The 21,463-nt window shown below is 36.8% G+C and overlaps 2 protein-coding genes across 4 annotated transcripts; one reads left to right on the top strand and one right to left on the bottom strand.

The window, feature by feature from the left end:
- Nucleotides 1–2: 2 nt before the first annotated feature.
- LOC128682014 (uncharacterized) lies at nt 3–2,589 on the top strand. Its single transcript, XM_053766461.2, has one exon. The coding sequence runs from the start codon at nt 111–113 to the stop codon at nt 1,416–1,418; it is 1,308 nt and encodes a 435-aa protein (XP_053622436.1). The 5' UTR covers nt 3–110; the 3' UTR covers nt 1,419–2,589.
- On the bottom strand, nt 2,479–20,427 carry LOC128682013 (L-dopachrome tautomerase yellow-f2-like). Of its 3 annotated transcripts, XM_053766458.1 has the most exons (14): nt 20,023–20,070; nt 19,347–19,382; nt 17,996–18,134; nt 15,684–15,815; nt 15,166–15,228; nt 14,186–14,251; nt 13,182–13,280; nt 12,108–12,284; nt 11,585–11,701; nt 10,625–10,801; nt 9,415–9,590; nt 6,971–7,154; nt 4,608–4,710; nt 2,479–3,750 (listed from the first exon to the last, which is right to left on the bottom strand). In XM_053766458.1, exons 1-14 carry the CDS (start codon nt 20,053–20,055, stop codon nt 3,648–3,650), a joined length of 1,605 nt encoding a protein of 534 aa, XP_053622433.1. In that variant the 5' UTR covers nt 20,056–20,070; the 3' UTR covers nt 2,479–3,647. The 3 variants fall into 3 exon arrangements, with proteins under 3 accessions (XP_053622433.1, XP_053622435.1, XP_053622434.1); XM_053766460.1 differs by lacking the exons at nt 19,347–19,382; nt 20,023–20,070 and adding an exon at nt 20,286–20,427; XM_053766459.2 differs by lacking the exon at nt 15,166–15,228 and having other exon boundaries at nt 3,587–3,750.
- Between the last annotated feature and the right edge of the window lie 1,036 nt (nt 20,428–21,463).

Raw genomic sequence — 21,463 nt, 5'->3', positions numbered from 1 at the left:
GACAGACAGTTTGGAAATCATTGGAAATCAATCAGCTGTTGTTATTGTTTACTGCGCAAAACCCAAAAAAAAACACTATGGATAACGGTAAAGACATTAAAAATCTGTAAATGACATCACACGCTACATACAATATCAAAAATAATCCCAAAATGTCACAGGACGACGAAAAACTGTGCCATCTGTATTACTTGCCGACCGAGCTACTTTTATACATTTTCACGCTTTTGCCTGCCAAAGATCTTACTGAATGTCGTCAAGTGTGCTCCAGATGGAAACTCATAGTAGACGGGCTAGCTAGAAGTGATAGCTTGTGGCGGGGATACTGTAAAAAGGACTTCAAGGATATCTATCAAACTGCACGGTACAAAGCGAAGCCTGGTCTGCTCTGGTATAATATATACAGATCTCTCTCACTCTGGCCGAAGCTCGCGATCGCTCGTGAGTACAGCGACGAATTCGCTTCGGCATCTCACATAAATGATGAGATCCGGAACTTCAGAATACTAAGACATGGCATAATTGGAGTTCATAAACGTGGCTCAATTGTTTACTATGATATAAATACTCTGGAACCATCCAAACGTGGTACGATAACGGGTGATTTCGCAACGTATGCTGAGAATGACTATGTTATAGCTATAAAGAGTTATCACTTAAATCTGTACATTGTTCGCAAAGAACTGCTGAATCGGAAAATAGAATCAAGTATAACATATGATAATGTCAAGTCATTTATTCTAATTGACTTGGAAATATACTATGTAACATTGGACGATGACATTTATGTATGCAACCTCACAGAAATGACGCAAAAGTTTGTGAAAAGGACCGAAGATGGTGTAATGTCGCTAGGGTTCACCGATCGACTGCACATATTGACATTCCAACGTAACATTTATACTTTGGTTAACAATGACCTGGTTTTCAACTGTACTCTTGGTCCAACTTCGAATTTGCTGCACCAGCTTCAACAGTATCGGTTTCTGGAGCAGCTGGATTGGCGAGTCTATTTCCAGTGGATGTATGCTTTGAACCACACCGTACCTCAAGGTCCCTTGAGGGATATCGTCACAGTAAGATCATATGGAGACATATTCTTTGTTGGATCGAACTGGGGCGTTTTGCGAATCTATCATGCTCCCTATTCGTCTGGAGAATTTGACCTGTTCAATTCTGAACCGGTAAAGCAATACAATTTCATGGAGAGACGAGATTGCCCTGTGCTCTCAATGTGTCCAATACTGCAAATAGATGTTTGCGAAATCGAGGATGGACACTCAGTGATGGTGGCGATGCCGAAGAAAGTTGCCGTTCTGAACTTCAAACATAGCTTTAAAAGAACAGCATCCGTAGCTATGTTGCCGTACGATGATGTACAAAAAGTTAAATTCCTTAAAATTGATGATGGTAATTAGGTAAATATTCATAATAAAGCTGTCCTGACTTGCCATCATCTCTCGACGCGATCCACTTTGCGAGCTAAACTGATCTGCATCACAAATTCGTACCATCAAGTGAATTTTTAGTATGAATGCGATTCATTTTAGTTTCCTAAATAGAACTGATGTTCATTGGAATCGTTCCGTAAAAAAATATGGTAGGCCTGCTATATTCTTGCTAATATATAAAGGTAATCAAGTTTTCTAATTATCCGTCAAATCAATATTGATTTTTGCAGTTGACTCAAGCCTTATCAAACTGTTTAGATGCTAGCTTTTATGTGGTACCTGTTTACTGACCTCATTTTAATATAATTAGTAGCGATAAATTAAAAAATTGTAAATTCCTATTTATATTGTTTGACACACTTTGAAAAACTATTAAAAAATTACTTTAAAAAAAGTTGTATACTTTTATAAACTTTGTTACGTAACGCTGTTTTGGTATAACTAAGTTACATTTATTTTTCTCATCCATGAGATTTGTGTGATGTGTTTCTACTTAACCCAATATTGGGTGTGTGTCTCCAAATTATAGTTTTATTTATTAAGAAGATTTATTATATAATTATATTATATTTATAGACCTAACAATATGCCAGACCTGACAAATATCAGAGTAGTTCGCTGTTTGGCTTTCGTCCAAATATGTAATGTATGTAATTTGATGGATTCAGACACCGAAACGGTAAAATATAGCGTCTAGGTTTAGCTGCGATCCAGCTGACTTAGCGCATTTCCGGGTCACTTGAAGGTTATTAATAATAAGCAAGATTTTGGCCCATACTGATGGTGGCACTCAGGGCGGTCCGCTTCTAAGGCGATCTAGCGCCACCATCGCATTTTTATTCAACTCTTTGCTACTGTTGCACGGATAAAATTAAGAAACACATCGTTTTCAATCTTACAAAGATTTGATCACGTCATGTCATATCTGGCATATTTATCTAGCTATTAAAATGCTTGTGATATTATATTTAGTTTAAAAAGTAAAACTTTTTATTTTTGCTTAAATGTAAAAAATATACAGACTGCGGTAGGTCCAGTTTATTTATTTCTTTCAATAAAAGTTGTATTTATGGTTACAGTGAATAAAAAAATAAAATACTATTTCACTATATATTAAATACTAGCTTTTGCCCGCAACTTCCCCCGTGTTAATTTCGTGCGTCCGCTCACAACTTATTGTCATCGACATCTCAGGATCTAAGCAACGTATCGTGGTGAAACCTATACTAGATTTAAAGTTAGACCTTCCGCTGTACAACTGTAAACTCGGCGTGACGCGCGAACAAATATACAGACCGAGAGACAGCAAAAAATTGTTTTGGCTTCTATTAAATCCCATTATTTTTCTTCAATATCTCCTATGTACATATATTGTTTTATTATATTTATAGATATATAGTGAAATACTATTTTCTTTCTATAATGAAAATTTTATAAAAACATTGGGAACATTCACTTGTAAATAAATCACATCTATCTATATTTCGGACTCTTGAGCCGTGACGTGCGTCGCCCCAACGGACCAATGTGGCATAGCTATATGGGCGTTCTTATAGCACAGATATGAAAACATTACATTGAAGTCATATAGACGATTTAGGAGTCGAAAATACAAGTTATTCATTAGTATGTTAATAAGTTATTTTTGTCTGTCTCTCACTTTAGTTTTAATCAAAATCTTTTATTCATTTTAGCCGTGGAAAATGGCAAAATATATCACTGTTGTTTTTGTTAATTATTACTTTAGCTTTAATAAATCAATTTTCACTATATAGAAAATATTTCATTCGAATCCTTGTCCTGAAGATTCGTTTTGACACGTAGGCATAGATTTGTAATAGAGGATATAGTTGTTATATCCTTTTGTGGATGTCATACAAGGCGACTAAGGGATAAGAAGCCCTACAGCTGGTAGCAACAGCATTCCCGAAGAGGGTTGACGTCTGGTGTCCGTATTCCTAGTTGCCTTTGGGGATGTGAGGGAGACAGCGTGAAAAAAAAAATAAACTTTAAAATTTTGAACGGTTGTGGTTTTACACAGACCACGTGTCTGACATTAACAACTCTTTGGAAATGCTTATGTTGCCTATCAGTTTATTTAAATGGATACAAGCTAGCTATTCTAACTAAAACTATTACAATACTATATTTTTTTATTCATCTATTGTGCAATTTTATTTTTTAAAAAGACATCGTTTAATTAGTCTCCGTATTCTGGTCGTCATCAGTACCGGCTCTGTTGGCGATAGCTCTGAATCCCTCGCAGGCGGTCCCTGAGATCAGTTCTTGAACATTCGCTCTGAAAAAAAAAGTGTTCATAAACTTGACATTTGACATATAAGAAAAAATAAGTAAATAAAAATGGCGGAAATACTATCTTGCCGCCAGCGATTTGATTTTGGGAATATTCATAAATCGGTGGACGATAAGCATGTATTGATGGTGCAACAAAAAAAAGCCAGCATTGTAGCGAGAATTGTCGATGAAGAACTGGTCAGCTCGATCTTTTAAATATATTGGTAAGCCCTTCTGGCATAATAGGGACCAACACTGTTTGAAAGAGTTTCTTTCGGCATTTCTTCTCAGCAGCGGTCGTTCCGAAATGCTAGTAATTTGTAGCTTTGGTAAACATAATTTAATTTAGAATATGACGTGAACAGTGCCTGTGAAGGCCTAATTTCTGAATAAATGATTTGATTTTGATGACACTATGTAAATTAATTATTTGTATGAATCGTAATAATTAAGGAACTCAATGGACCCAAATACAAAGCGGTTGCTGCAGGCTCTTAACTATTCTTTGGCCTTCTTTGTAGCGTCCCTTTTAATTGCAACATTTATGTAATAAAATTACTTCTGAATAATATTTGCCACTGCCAGCGCACAAAATAAATATATATGGACAAATCACACAGATTGAGCTGGCCCTAAAGTAAGTTCGCGCCATTTTAAATTCAAATAGGTATAAAAACGTTTGAAATTCGTGTTCGAATTCAATTTTTTCTGTTTTTTGAATATAGATTTTTTCTGAAAGTGTGAAGTTCTGGCCAATTTTTTTATAATACGTAATGACCTTAGGCCGACACACTGTCGCCGAACTCGGGACACATGACGATGTGTGGAGCCGGCATAAGGTTATAGATAGCCAGGTCTTACTTGTAGACGTAGAAGTTATATTCGTTGACGTCGAGTCGGGAGTATCCGAACCGTGGCAGGGAGTTAGATATCACCCACACTTCGTCGCCGCTCACGTGGAGATCTGAAACAAACAAAAATATTTTTTCTCGAGACAACTTTTTTAGAACGTGTCCCACTGCTATTGCGAACTACATAAAAAAAAAAGAAAAAAACTCGAGACCACTACTTAAAACAGATTTTTGTATTTTGCGTTATCAAGGAGGTTATGTGTGATCCATGTGTGATCTGACAACTAAAGACGCCGATGACTGTGCAAAGTTTTTTTTTTAATATATTTATTCATTCATAAGCTTAAATCTATCTTTAAAGTTCTCACCAATGCGATAGACAAGCATCCCATTTCAATTATTATTATTATAACTTATAATATACAAAGCCGTTCTTATGAATTCGCTCATAGAACATGAAAACAGGTCTATTCTTTCGGCAATCTGGTTGAGATTACGAAACGCGCGCGTCAGCGGGGCTTCGCGCAACAGGCCGGTGCGGGCCCAGGGCACATACAGCAGCGGTGGCCGGCGACTGCGCCACACGTACCCTTGGGGAACACAGCCTCAGCGAACAGAGCAACTCGGGATTATGAGCCGTTCCTCGAAGTAATTTATAAATATATAGGGCCAATGATACGTCGCTCCTCACCCGCAGTTCAGTGTATCCCACCATACCAAGAACAAATAAGGTAGGATACATCAATGGGTAGTACGGATAGACACCATATAACCTCATATATAAATACCTTATGAATTTATTCTGGATGCGCTCCAGCATGAGGCTTCATGTGGAGCCCATATAGCTGCGTTACTCTCTAGATGGCTTCTGACTAAGGCATTGTACAAAGACTCGGCGGCTTTAGTGTTAGTGAACCCATGCACTTGTTGCAATATAAATCCTGAATTCCTAAAAGTTTTTTTTATTACGTTTTCAATATGCTTTTTGAACGATAGGTTAGCTGTAATGGTAACTCCTAGATCTTTCACTTCCGAAATCTTTTTCATAGTAACATTGCCTAGACTGTACTCATACTCAATGGGTTTAATTTTTTTTGTGAAGGTAATTGTTACACATTTGGCTTTGTTAAATTCTAGTTTGTTTTCATAAGCCCATGAAACTATCCAATCAATATCTTCCTGCAATCGCTCGCAGTCTGCCGCCTCTTCTATACTGAGCGACAGCTTCAGGTCGTCAGCAAACAATAAACAGTTGGAGTGCTGGATAACTGCTGGTAGATCATTAACAAATATGAGGTACTCAAGTGGACCCAAATTGCTTCCTTGACACACTCCAGATCTTACTACATAAGGCTCAGACTGGTATCCAGCGTAGTCCACATACTGTTGTCGATCTCGCATATATTTAGATAAACATCTGAGCAGATGGGGCGTACATCCGACTCCAGCCAACTTTCTCAAAAGCACATCGTTGTCAACAACATCGAAAGCTTTCCGGTAGTCAAAGTAAGCTACATCCACCTGCCCTCCCTCGTCTACTACTGGTACGATTCGCATGTTGCTCGTCGTACTGCGGCCCGGCCTAAATCCGTGCTGCTGATCGCAAAGTTGGGAGCTTACTTGCTGGAACATGTTTGTCTGTATAGCCGAATCGAATACTTTGGCCGGTACCGACAAAACTGCCACTGGCCTAAACTGTTCCATGGTACTGCCAGCTCCAGATTTAGGCACGGGAACTACTCGAGTCAGCTTCCACTGGTCCGGGAACATTGCTTGTACTAAACAGGTATTATATATATGTAGCAATGGTTCGCAAGCACTTTGGTTTTAGCTTTGTCAGTGCCTTCTCAACATCTGTCAACTGCAGCTCTACGAGATGTATCCGCGCTGCTCCGTTCACGTTCGCCTCCGCCATGGCTGCGTCAATATTAAGTTCCGGCTGCTCTGTACTGTACACGGAATGAGAGTAGTTTGCAAATTCTGTACAACATTGTTCTTCCGTTAATTCGGAGCCATTTTTCAAAATTATTTTAGGCGACCTTTGAACCTTCTTGTATTTTATATAATTCCAGAAGGATTTCGGGTCTTCTGCCAATTGACTTTGAACTTGATTCCGGTGCTGCTCTTCCGCTACTATAATCATATATTTTACTCGAGACCTGCACCGAGCAAAGTTTTCATAATCTTCTCGCAATTTACTTTGCTTATACCTTTAATTAGGGAAAATTGTGAAGAAAAGTAGGAAAAAGGTAGCACCGCAAAAACGACGACGCAGATATTATATAAAGTTTAGACTTACGCAATGTCAGTGTTAAATTCTAAAGAAGTAAGTGAGTCGTCGCAACGGTGGCAACGGAACGCGACTGAGCTTACCTGACGGGTAGCTGAGCCGTTGGCTGTCCTGCGCCAATATCGCGATGTTGGTAGCCCTGAGCGGGTTGCCATTATTCCAGCAAGACACCGCATCTCTGCCTATTTCAGCAAAGAACACCACTCTAGTGGCCGCGTGGTAATCGTGCATCGTACTCTGGCTGTTCTCGCCGCGGTTGCCGAGCAACTGAATAAAAAAAAAAATACTTTAGACGACGACGAGGCGCACTCAAATATGATTGAATATTTAATCGCGGCTCAAATATCAGGCCCATCTCATAAGAAGCGTTAAATATTACAGGCTACAAAGAAAGAAAAATAATGATTTATTTGATGTCACAAACTTAAAACAACATAATTATTAAACAAGATTTTATAGGGTAGTTGTCATTAAGTTAAAATCTGATACATTTTTCCATGTGTCAAAAAGAAAAAAATACCTAGTACCTGTATGACAGTGGGCACAAGTGACGTCACAAAATATGGTGATGTCAAAAAGCGTTTTAGTTATAATTTAATCACGATATCCCTAGGGCATTTACACGGAGGAGCTACTATTATTCGATATTGGGACCTTTACTTTTTATTATTTACTGCGCTGATCTACCCTCAGCAATAAAAAGTTGTAAGTTTCATTTTTACGCTGACGATGTCCAATTGTATATTAGCACTCCTTCTAACAATATATCAGAGACAGTCAATCAGATGAATGAGGATCTAGCTAGCATTTCAGATTGGTCTAAACGTAATGCACTTGTTCTGAATCCGGAGAAGTCTAAATTTATGATACTTGGTAGTAGATTGCAAATATCTCAGATTGTGAATGCGTGTCCCACCGTGTCTATTGATGGTCAGTCTCTTGAAAGAGTAGAGGAGGCTAGAAACTTGGGTTTAATTATTGATGGTGAGCTGAAATTTGGGAAACATTTGTTGGGCTTGGCTAAGAATTGTTTCTATCGTCTCAGTATTCTTTACAAAATACGCGATCAGCTGTCGGTTAGGTCGCGGGAGATTGTCTGCGAGTCGCTGGTGCTCTCCAGGCTTAACTATGGTGACCTCGTATATGGTCCTCGTCTTACGGAGAAAGCAAAACGTCTACTCCAAAGAGTGCAGAACGCATGTATACGGTTTATTTACAATGTCCCTCCGCGAAATCATATTACACCCTATTTAAACAAAGCGTCTGCACTCAATATGGAAGCTCGTAGACAGTTGCATCTCGCTAGTTTACTTTTCGGCATTTTGAAGTTCAACAAACCTGAGTATCTCTATGACAAATTAATATTCATGTCTCGGCGTCGTGCTAGATTGGCACGCCCTGTTCTTTCTATGCCAGCACACAGGACTTCAGCATTTGCGGGGAGTTTTAGGTACGCGGCAACAAAGTGTTGGAATAATATTCCACCACCGCTGAGATGCTTACAGTCTAAATTTACTTTTAAATTAAAATTAAAATCACATTTATTAGAAAAACAAATTCTTGATTCTTCCCACCACCGCTTTACTTGTCGCGTGCATAAAGCGCCCTCCCGTAAAAAGTAGTCACAAATTGCCATTTGCGTTACCACTGCTTTTTATTTTCCAATTAATATATTTAATGATATTATTTATGTAATTTGCATTTTATTCCCATTTTGACATTAATTTCTATTTTTAATTTTTTATTTTATCAAATCTGTATGTTAATTTGCGCATGGTCGCGTCATCGCTCAATGGCGACGGCTGAAAATCAGCGTTGCTCCATTGGAGTAACATGTGCTGAGCTGTAGCCTATTTGTGCTTCTGTGGCACACATTTGCATGTACTTTTAGATATAAGTTAGCTTAGTGAGTTTTTATGTACCCTTTTCTGTTTTGTATAATGTATGTGTGATACAGTTGAACAAATAAATGATTTATCTATCTATCTATCTATCTATCTATCTATCTATTATAAGTGCGAAAGTTAGTTTGCTTGTTCACTTGTGTATTAGTGAATACAATACAGTGGTAGATCAGTAAGTGGCTGTGATGAACTGTTTCACGCAGAGGAGCATAGCACAAAACCACGTACTTAAATATTAATAACTTTATTTTATTTTTTGTTCCAACTCAAACAACGAATTATATTCGAAATACATATTTATATTGCGCCTGCCAGAATTACAATAATAATTATAACGACTGGACATTTACATTACAAGGATATTTACATTATCAAATAAATACATTTAAAAAAAGAAATTAACTTTAATGTCCACGTTATGGAAGAATAATTTTAACTAATTTATCCTCTTCACGTTCCAATTACTCAACGAATCTTATTGAAATTTTGCATACATGTAGTTTAAAGTATGGAGGAGGATATAGGATACCTTTTATTCCGGAAAAATGGCCTGTTCCCGTGGGAAATTTACGCGTGCGAAGCTGCGGGCTAAAGCTAGTCACTAATAGCCAAGTGTCACTTACAGAAAACTGACTCCAGAAATTTGAATCCTGACTGGCAGTCCTGTTCTTCAGCACGCAGGTGGACACGGAGAACTCGTGAGTGCTGATCAAGGGATGGAAGTACGCGGCCCTGCAGCCGCCCGAGCCAGACCCCAGGGTTATACTGAACACGCCATCGCTCCATTGGAACCTCTGTCCTGGATTAATAAAAACGTTTTTTTTTAATTAGTTTTTTTTATGTATCCCACTGCTGGGCAAATCCGTTTTTAAATACAATATAAATAACAATTTCAATAAAAGCGTAAAGGAAAATTATGGCACGGTTTTTTTCTTTGTCTATAACTAGAACATAAAATCCTTCGATTATTTGTACTAACACACCGATATTTAATTTGTTTTTATTTGAGAAACAAACATTTATACAGGGTTACTGGTATCAAACTCAAAACCTCCTAAAGACTACTTGGTCATATCAAAAGAAGCAACTTTTATTCTGCGACTTCATGAATCGTAGTTTTCTTTTTAGATATAAAAAAAAAACAATCTAATTTGCGCTTCCACACATCTTAACTCTATGTAATAGCCAAGCGACACGAGACAGTGCAGTAGCGTTATGTAGCGGAATCGAACATAGAGTTAACGTTTTATAGAAACGACATTAAAACTAAAAAAATGTTTTTTTGTATTTATTACGTTTAGACAAAAGTCGTAGAACAAAAGATGTTAGTCTCTATGTACCTTATGCGCCTTTGGAAGGTTATGCGTTAGATACCAGTAACCCTGTATAGAAAAACAATAAAAAGCAACTTAAACATTACAAAAACCAATTTCCATTAATTAACAGTAGTTATTCAATCGAACAGACTCTAAAATATTGTGTTAAATATTAGTTATTGAAATAACAATACAAAAATTTAACTATTCTTCAATAACATGGATAATAAAGTGACGTAATTTATTTTTTGAATGTATTAATTTGATAATGTAAATATCCAGTCGTTATAATTATTATTGTAATTCTGGCGGGCGCAATATAAATATGTATTTCGAATATAATTCGTTGTTTGAGTTGGAACAAAAAGTAATCACATTTACGAGGTCTCGTGTCGTGCTCCTCTGCGTGCAACTGTTCATCACAGCCGCTTACTGATGTCCCACCGTATTATATTCACTCATACACAAGTAACATGTTTTCTTTTCTCTTCTTACTTAACGGGTCTGACCTACTTACCTGCTATATTCAGGTTTCCAGCGACAGGGTTGAAAGAGAAATAGTTATGCGACAGCCTCCAGCTGTCTCTCTCCCTCAGAGAGAAGACGATCACCCCGAAGGTGGTCAACTCTGGTATGTACGCGAAAGCATTGTCACAGTCTCCGTCAGTTATGTCCACGGTTATGGACGCTAGACCTGGAGGGGAAGAAATAAATAAACAAATAAGTATTTTACGAAAATTATATTTCATTCAATTTGAGACAAGCTTTATGTTGTCATAGTCACACGTTTCATTCACAGATATTAAGAACATTACATGTCTACTTATCTGTGGTTTCATTTGACGAGCAACAAAAAGAAGTCTGTACAATAAAACCTATGTTTAACTCTGTCGTTGTCTGGTAGAAAAATACATATTTTTTTGTAATCTTAATTAATAATCTATACTATTATTCTATAGAGGTACTTAAGCGTTTGTGAGTTTGTATATTTGGGGCGGGTAATCTCTGAAACTACCGAACCGATTTCAAAAATTCTTTCACCATTTGAAAGATACATTATCCAAGATTGCTATAGGCTTATTTTATCTCAAAATTGCCACGGAATAGAAGCCCCGGGCAACATTTAGATGTTCTACTTAGAATAAGTCCTTTATGGAAAACAAGTCTATATGAATGCGCTGTCCGTATGAACGCGATAAACTCAAAAACTACCGGACGGATTTTTTACGATTTCCGGTAAAAGTACTGAAATCAATTTGTTACCTCTTCACGCTCTGATCTGATCTACTCAACCAATCTTCTTGAAATTTTGCATACGTGTAGTTTGAAGTAGTACAGTGAAGGACATGGGGTTTTGACATCTATCACTCCGGAAAAATAACAAAATACAAACAGAAATACAAGTATCAAAAGCCAACAACTAAATACATTAAGGAGTTCACTCGTCGGGAGTTGATCTTGCTCGCTCAATGCTTACCAGTGGGTGTGTTCTCAGCAGGGATGTCGGAGTCCTTGAAGGGGTATCTCAGGATCTGTCTGTCTGTTTTCAGGTCATATATCACAACCGCCGGCCGCTGGATTTGCTGTCGATTATCTGTACATTCGATATTTAATTTGTGTTAAGTTTGGCTGCGACCACGGCAACTGTTGAAACGTCACTACCAAACAGGCGTGCGGCCCTTCTGTTGGTAAGCGGTCACCGCAGCCTGTAACCGAGTGTCACACGTGCTTTGCTAAATATATCTATTTTACCTAGATATAACCTAGATTTTACCTAGATTTTACCTAGATTTTACCTAGATTTTACCTAGATTTTACCTAGATTTTACCTAGATTTTACCTAGATTTTACCTAGATTTTACCTAGATTTTACCTAGATTTTACCTAGATTTTACCTATTTTTACAATTCTCTGATCTTGTCAACATAGGGTAGTTGACAATCAATTAAAATAAAGGTTACTTCAGTTTTCTACAGAGAGAGAGAGACAGTTATACCCACTAGGTATCTCAAGCATGCCAGTGTCCACAAGCCACAGCCTGCCGCAGCTGTCGGCTCGCGTGCGGTACACAGAGGTCAGTGACCTGCTGGCCTGCAGCGACGGGTACGGCTTCAGAGCTGGTGATAATGTGTTGGAAGCCTGCGACAGGTCTATATAGTTGAGGGTCGACGGGATGCCTGGGAAAATGATTAATTTTTCGATTCATTAAACTTTAATCACCTGGGTGAGCAAATTCCACATTTTTGTGTCCTGAAATCGCATGTTGGCAAATAACTTGGGAGATCAAAATCCACAAGATTTTAGTCCACATCGACAAACTAACCTATAATTAATATCCTTTTCAGACAATCCTCTGTGGGAGTGAGTTCGTGAATTATTTTGTGCAGACCAGGGTAATATGTGTTTACTGTGACCTGACTGTTATTAGGCATCATAGTCAATTATCTGCGCCCTAGGGCTTCGCTCCCGTGGGAAATTTTGGGTAAAAAGTACCCAATGTGTTATTCCAGGTTATGTCTATCCGTGTACCAAATTTCTTAATAATCCGTAAAGTAGATTTTTCGTGAAAGAGTAACAAACATATATACACAAAAGCTTTCGCATTTATAATATTAGTAGGCAATACAGGGTCCCTGGTATCAAACGCAAAACTTCCTAAAGACTAAGTACTTGGGTACATCAAAACAAACAACTTTTATTCTACTATTTTTCGTGATTTGTAGTTTTCTTTCATATAAAAAAAGTACAATCTAATTTGCGATTCTATACAACATCTTAACTCTATGTAATAGCCAAGCAACACGAGACGCTACAGTAGCGTTATGTAGCGGAATCGAACATAGAGTTAACGTTTTATAGAAACGACATCAACATTTTTGTATTTATTATACGTTTAGACAAAAGTCGTAGAACAAAAGATGTTAGTCTCTATGTACCTTATGCGCCTTTGGAAGGTTATGCGTTAGATACCAGTGACCCTGTATAGAACAACTAAATTGAAAAGTAAATTACATTTTTTTTTGTCATAACATTGGCAAGCACGGAGAGCAAGAGGGATATATCTTATTACTCACCATATCGTCTCCTCGGCACCGTGACGAATACTCTGTCTCCAACTCTTTCCACACCCATCGGAACATTGTTGTATTGAACGAAGAAGCGTCCGTTTTCATCTGTAAATAAAAGGAATCTTTCCTGTCCTTTTCTTGCAATGTTCTTTCTCATAATGTCCTTTTCTCAAAATTCCATTAAAGAAATAAAATAATAAAAATAAGAAACTCAATTAAATAATAAATATATCAGGAGAAATCACACAGATTGAGCTAGCCCCAAAGTAAGTTCGAGACTTGTGTTATGGGATACTATATTTGAGATATCTCAACGATACTATATTTTAATGACAAATACATATTATATAAACATCCAAGACTCGGGCCAATCAGAAAAAGTTAATTTTCCATCATGACCCGACCGAGGATCGAACCCGGAACCTTTCGGTTCAGAGGCAAGTACTTTACCACTGCGCCACCCAGGTCGTCTGTTACACATTATATATCAATCTATATATATACAACTCTTCCGTTCCGACTACTGGGCGATTACGAAACTACTGGGCGTAGGAAGCTGAAATTTGGCATGTAGGTTCCTTGGGGAGTGTAGGTGAGCACTAAGGGAGGATTTTTGCAAATTCCACCCCGAAAGAAAGGGGCGAAAACCTTTTATATGAAAGTTCTACACCGTTGATATTAGTGACAATTGGTGAAAATTAACCCTCAACCCCTTCAAAAGGGGGATGAAAGATTGTATGAGACTTAATACAATTTTCACAAGATAAAAAGCTGAAAATTGGCAAGCATATTAAAAAAGAAAAAGCGCTGTCGCGTTCATTAAAAGGCGCGATATACTAAATTTGACGCATGCGAAGCCGCGGGTAAATATTATAAAAGTCGTGTCTGTTTGAACGCGAGTTTTTGAGTTTATACTCAAAAACAAAAAGATAGTGTGATTTTTAAAATATATTTATTTACTTTCAGATTTCATTGGTATTGTATTTTATGTAATGTGTGTTAGAGTTTACCCCTAGGGCTGATCGTGCTCGTGGACACTCCGAGGTCAGGTCGGCTGGTAGTAGTCGATGTCGGTCCTGAAATTGTGGAAATAATTGTTACCCGGCTATGTTTGGCTGTATCACTACAAGTCGAATGCATAAGTCAATAAAAAGAAAAATAAAGTCAAATCAGATCCTTTTTTCTAAATGTCAAAAAGAATATCTCATCTCTGCACGATTCCGGATCCTAAGCCTTGGATCTTGCGGAATCAGCTTAATAAAAAAAAATACATTTTTGTTGATTCGGCTGTGATTTAACAACTGCGTGACGCCAACCCTCCTTGGGAATGCTCTATTCTACGGTGGAAACACACGCTACTTTTGTTCATACTTCAAGAAACAAATTCGCGGTAAAAAAAAAACATGCATTAGGTACCTCTATATGTTTGAGGTCACAGTCATCACGAACGAATTATTTGTTTGGAATTATCAGTACACAGTACAGTTAACAGCACATCCAAGTTAGCCTGTATCAGAGCCCTGCATGAACCACTATGCCGCGTTAATAGCGGCGAGTTTGCAATGAAATTGGGTGGGTTGATGTGTTTACTGTACATGTGATGTTTTCCTGTTGTATTAATAAGACCTGTTTGTTTTGATACAATTTGGCACATATCAAACCCTGACTTCACAGATCACGTGGTTTCTTTTTTATCAGTTTTAACCCAACTTGAAAATGCCTTAACTAGCTGTTGACCGCGGATCCACCCGTGGCAAAAAATAGTTACCACCCTTTGAAATATACATCTATCTGTACAAAAACATCACATATTGTTCCTCCAAAAAAATTAAGTAAATTTTGTTAATTATATGTTTCAATCAGCGTGTTTGATTTGACTTGCAGTCTACTTTTGTCGAAATTATTGAAAACACTTGAAAATCATATACCAATATATGGCAAAATATTTGCCAATTTGATTTCGAATGTTTATTATCAATAAGCTACTAACTGTTAGTCCAGGGTCTTCTAGAAGGCCTGTTCCCTTGCGACCTGTTACGATTAGTAGTAGATTCTAGAAGAGAAGAAAGAGATTATGAATAAGCTAGAAGCATATATATAGGATAGACAGATACAGATACTGCAATGAGTAGGTATTTAGTTTAAAAATATCCGTGAGATATGATTCGAGGGGCCCACTTCTTAAAATTCTCTAATATTTCGTAAACATTCCAAATTAATTTGAATTAGATTTGTGAAAAAAATCAACGTGCCATTCGAAAACTGATACAATTTTGAATTCAAATTTCGAACATTTAAGGCAGGGTACCAATATTTAAGTTTTTGCATTTTGTAAACAGTATCGTCACGAATTTTCTATTTAGTTAAAAATTCCAAAGAAACATATAGTTCAGGAAGCAGATCAAAATAGTTAAATATATTATTATTTTTATTTTATAACGTTATAATATTAATGAGAAATTTATTTATCTATGGCCAAATTAAAATTGTTTTTTTTTTTTTACTCACGCTGGTTCCAATTTCTTTCGGTGTCTGCTTCGTTGTTGTCAAAGAAGAATCCTGATCCAGACTGTCTCTTAGCTCTATCTCTTGTGTTCCCGAGGGAAACTCCATTAGGCTCATCAAATTGATCTTGCTGGTCTGAAAAAATATGTCTTGAAAAGTCTGGTTGGCAGCTGTAGACAGAGAAAGATAGTAACCCCTTCATATCTTCTGTTTCGCTCATACAAGAGATCTAGGATGCCGACTACTGTGTGAAGTGGAGACGAAAATGTAGGAAAGGGGACCCTGGGCTCCGACGGTCAATGGCTGCGGAAGGAACCGGGAATACGTATAACAATCCAACACAAATGCCAGCCCATATTAACTTACAGACATAAATATAAAATACTATCTTCGGGGGAACGCTACCGTGGGAGTCTTGGGATAAAAAATGCCCTATGTGTTATTCCAGGTTACATTCTACCCGTGTACCAAATTTCATAACAATCGGTCCCGTAGATTTTGCGTGAAAGAGTAACAAATATACATATTTGTTTTCATCAATAGATAGGTAGTTAGACTCCTGAGGAAGGTTTAGATGTGTAATATATTATGTTTTTACACGTGCGATAAGCCGGGAACGGGCCGCTAGTATGGTATAAAACCAAAGTCCTGTTTCTAAGCTTTCTTCTATTAAATCACGCAACGGATTTTGTACTCAACATACATCCTCACGAACTTTCACATGTATAATATTAGTAGGGTATTATAAGGTAGGTACGTTATTGGGTGAAATTATTAACAAAAATATTAACATATAATATTCCGAAACAGGTTGCCTACTTCTTTACCGCGTTTAAACCTTCAATCGATAATAGCTATGGTAATTAAGTTATTTATAAACCATTAGTTGGAACAGTCATTAAACCGTGACGTAAATAGCGATGTGATGTGACCACAGATTATGGCAGAAGACCACACAACAGAGCACCCAGGTTAATACGAGTAATATCAAGGTTTACCCGAATCGGTCGCTGGTTTATATACGTCTCCCAGGACCAAACGGTTTTAACTTGTCTATGTATAATATTACAAATAGACTATAACAAATTCGAAAAAAAAAATTCTAGGGCTGGTAATTTCACAAGCGAATATATAGGTGTCAAATGTGTCGGACAAAATTTTGTTCAAGATTTAAAAAATGCATAGCGCAGGCGCGAGCTTGTTGCCACAGCGCAGACGCGTAGATAATTCGAGAGAAGAATTAAAGAAATTTTTGACTGATGAAATTATGTGTGTTCAATAAAAAATTGTAATAATTATTTTTTTTAACCAAAATAGTTGGTGGGTTATTTTGTTAGTAGTGATCATATGTATTTTAAAGCAAAGTCGCTTCCCGCTGTCTGTCTGTCCCTATACACATATATATCTTTTACGCAACGGATTTTGAGCAGATTTTTAAAATACATAGTTTGACTCCTGAAAAAGTTTTGTGTATAATTAATTAGTTTTATTTAACTCATCTAAACTATAATATTTAATAAACAATAACTTATTATCTTCATTATTTGCGTAAGTACTATAATTAATTATGGTTTTAACGGAGTAAAGCCGGGACTATGGCCGCTAGTAAGAAGATAAATTTTACTTACGTTAAGTAATAGTTTCTTACGTTAGTAACAGTGTATTTTTTTGTTATTTTTCTAATTTAGAGGCGAACATACTGTTGTCTATTCTATTATAAATAACAATTTTATTTAATGTTCGCAACTTGTACTATACCTACTTATTTTGTCACTGAAGACAGATTTTGTCGATGTATCTACACGTCGGCTTGTCTGATTTTAATCGAATCAAAATGGCGGCATACAATTCATAATGAACTTAAACCGAAGTGGCTATTTTTGGAAAATATTTGCAAAAACTCGTCTCTTTTGGCCCACATTTAAACGGAACTTATTATAACGGGATATTGATCAATATCCCGTTATAATAACGCTTTAATATAACTTTCAATATACCTACAATATACAATATACTACCTAGTATGCTCGGGTGAAATCACTAAATTTTTTAAGGTATCTTCAACGGATTGAGCTGAAATTCATATCCATATTTATTTACTTACTTACTAATATTTTAAATGCGAAAGTCTGTCTGTTAGGCTTTCACGGCAAAACCGCTGGACCGATTTTGAAGAAATTGGTATACTTACAGTTAAAGACCGCCGTTCAAATATACTTAGGCTTTTTTTCACTATAATGGGGTGTGAAAGCCAGAGATATTCATGCGGGCGAAGCCGCGGGCAAAAGCTAGCTTAATAAATAATAGGTGCTTACACAAAACTCCGTCAATGTTGTAGGACAGCTGTTTCCATGCGAACACTTCTCGAAGTCTCCCGACCCTCCGGTCGATAGCCTGCGGCCGTGTTGTGTACAGGACGCTGCACAGCACTAATAGGATAGTCTTCATTATGGTCTGCAATTCAAAAAACATATAGGTACTTGATTTCAAAAACCTCAACCTGTAGTGGCCATTTTCAATATTTACTTTTATTATTTAACCCCCGACGCAAAAAGAGGGGTGATATGAGTTTGACCGCTATGTCTGATTAGTCTTGTCTGTGTACGTAGCACCGTAGCTCGTCAACGCGTGAATCGATTACTTATTTGATAGCTAATTTTTATGCGGTGGTTCTTAGATACGTTTGATCAAAATCGGTTCAGCCGTTCAAAAGTTGTACCGATATGAATATTGCAATTACTTATTATGTAGTGCAAAGGGAAATATGATTTAGATTCTGTACATTATATTAGTCGAAGAACGAAAGACGCACAGAGCTATAGCAATTATAGTATCTACTTACTTTATTTGCACAATTTATTTCAGAAACGAACACTTTATTCGTTTCTTGAGATATACCTATAAACAGACTGACTGACTGACAACACGACAGTATAGGTGAAACAATTTAATAAAAACAAAACCACAAATCAATAATATTAAAACTCCTTAAGTCGAGTTTAGAAGAATTGCTCGACGCGTTGGTCACGTCCAAGGTCTAATTAATTAGACTATTTTTGTTCTGTGGTTTTTGTCAGAAATATCATAATAATTACATGTCATGCAAAACCACATCCACAGCCACATAATATTATACAAGGTATATGACGATATGTAATTATTATGTATTAGAAAAAATAATTGTGTTGAAAACAATGATGGTAAGCCCTTTTATAGCTTGATATAATATAGTTTTTTATAGCTTTATATAGTCTCGAACTTACTTTGGATATGTATATTGGGACAAATCACACAGATTGAGCTAGCCCCAAGGTTATAAAAAGCTATATTATATCAAGCTATAAAAATTCGAGACTTGTGTTACGAGATACTAACTCAACGATACTATATTTTATAACAAATAAACATCCAAGACCCGGGCCAATTAGAAAAAGATCATTTTCCATCGTGACCCGACCGGGGATCGAACCCGGGACCTCTCGGTTCAGAGGTAAGCACTTTACCACTGGGCCACCGAGGTCGTCACATATATAAGTACTTTGTTATATACTACCGTGGGAATTTCGGTGTAAGAAGTGTTATTCCAGGTTATATTCTACCCGTGCACCAAATTTCATAACAATTGGTCTAGGACATTTTGCGCGAAAGAGTAACAAACATACATACATATTTGTTTTCACCAATAGATAGGTAGTTTGATTCCTGAGGAAGGTTTTTGGTGTGTAATTTATTATGTTTTTACACGTGCGACGCCGGGAACGGGCCCCTAGTGTCTATAGTATAAAACCAGAAATCGTTACCGCTAAAGAAATTTACAAACGAATTGAAAGTCTTGGTTACTTGAGATAATTTTTTATTCAGTAACGGAACTAATTTAATATGACACAATGATAATATCGACCCTATGCTATATTGACATGCCTGAATGTATTATTTTGCTGAAATTATAATAGATTTATTATTATTAATTTAATTTATCGATGTCTCCGGGGACCCAAGGGCTGGTGACTATTTTGGCCAACGTTTGAGTTTGGTCATACAAAGAGGGAATGTCGCCAGCCCTCTGGAAACTTTACCGCACGACGACGGCGATTTAGTGCCAATTTTTTATTTAAATTAATTTAGTATTTAATATTTTAGTTTTAATTTTTAATTTTAACTTATAATATAATATGTGTATCCACATTTTAGCAAATAAACGAATTGAATTGAACAATGTCTGTTTCTAAGATTTCTTCTATTAAATCACGCAACGGATTTTTTTTTAAAATTCAAATCTTATTTTTTCAGATCATCTGGATCTGTTGTTTTAGTATTTATGTATTTAACTAGTTAATTTTACGATTTTATCCACTACAGCACACGCCACGTTCATCGTATAGACCTTCAGAAGTCTATTGGAATTACGGCGAATTCCGCTAAAGAGGTATGCACGATTTGATTCAATTTTCACGGTAGTTTAGACAAATTATTCACGAAATTATAAAACAGCCGGATATACAAAACAGACTATTAGACTGTGCCAAGCCGGGTTGGCTCATTAGTCAATAAAATACGGGTTATATCAAATAAAGTACGGCTAATACTCATTTATATTACACTCACACTGTACTAATTTCCAACCAATCACAATTCACAAGCACGCGTTCACATCTCACAAGTTATAAACATACTGTGGTGGCGGTACTTGATAACAACGACTGATTCTTGACCTTACCGTACTTTTGCGGTTGCGATGCGACCAATGATACGTCCTGACGTAAGTTCGAAGCATAGTTTTCATATATATACTTATAGTTTTTTAATATTTTCTTAGTTCACTTCTTTCTTTCCCCCCAAATATGCTTGGTAGCATATGTATGTGTTATTCCAATAAGTTCGCTTTGCGCTCAGTGTTTGTTTTATATATTGAGTTTCTCTGCGAAAGCGGAACACAAACTTTCACCCCCTATTACAGTAATTTAGGGCGTGATTTTTGAAATAAAATGTACCCTATGCTTGAACGGGAGCCTTTAACTATACGCAAACAAAATTTTATCAAAATCGTTAAAACGGTTTAGCCGTAAAAGGTAATTTCGGCATAAAAAGTAGGTACACGAAGCTGTGTTATTCCACGTTGTATTCTACCCGTGTACCAAATTTCAAAACAATCGGTCCAATAGATTTACAAACATACATACACACGTACATCCTCACAATATTTCCCATTTATAATATTAGAAGGATTAGTATAGATATATTTTGCATGGATTTCGTAAGTACTGTTATACGGAGTAGCTACTAATTCCATGATATTTTGTCATTGTCTCTCTGGGTGTCCAGTTTAACAAGGTCCAAGCCAATCACAAGGTTTAAAACTGCTAAGAACTGTAATTGGCTTAGAACCCCACATTGAACTCATAGACGACCTCGGTGGCGCAGTGGTAAAGTTCTTGCCCCTGAACCGAGAGGACCCGGGTTCGATCCCCGGTCGGGTCATGATGGAAAATGATCTTTTTCTGATTGGCCCGGGTCTTTGATGTTTATCTATATATGTATTTGTTATAAAATATAGTATCGTTGAGTTAGTATCCCATAACACAAGTCTCGAACTTACTTTGGGGCTAGCTCAATCTGTGTGATTTGTCCTAATATATTATATATATTTATTTATAGATCATAAACCATAGATATATAATTTAGGTGGATAAGTAACATCTGTCAATATCTAAACTCAACCTATTTTAAAATTTTCCGTCCTATATAATTCTTATCATCTTAACTAGCTTTTCCAGCAGCTTCGC

This window comes from Plodia interpunctella, chromosome 29 (genome assembly GCF_027563975.2).
Source record: "Plodia interpunctella isolate USDA-ARS_2022_Savannah chromosome 29, ilPloInte3.2, whole genome shotgun sequence".
NCBI classification, from domain to species: Eukaryota; Metazoa; Arthropoda; class Insecta; order Lepidoptera; family Pyralidae; genus Plodia; species Plodia interpunctella.
Note: the sequence above shows the minus strand (reverse complement) of the source record. Positions and strands in the feature narration are given on the sequence as shown.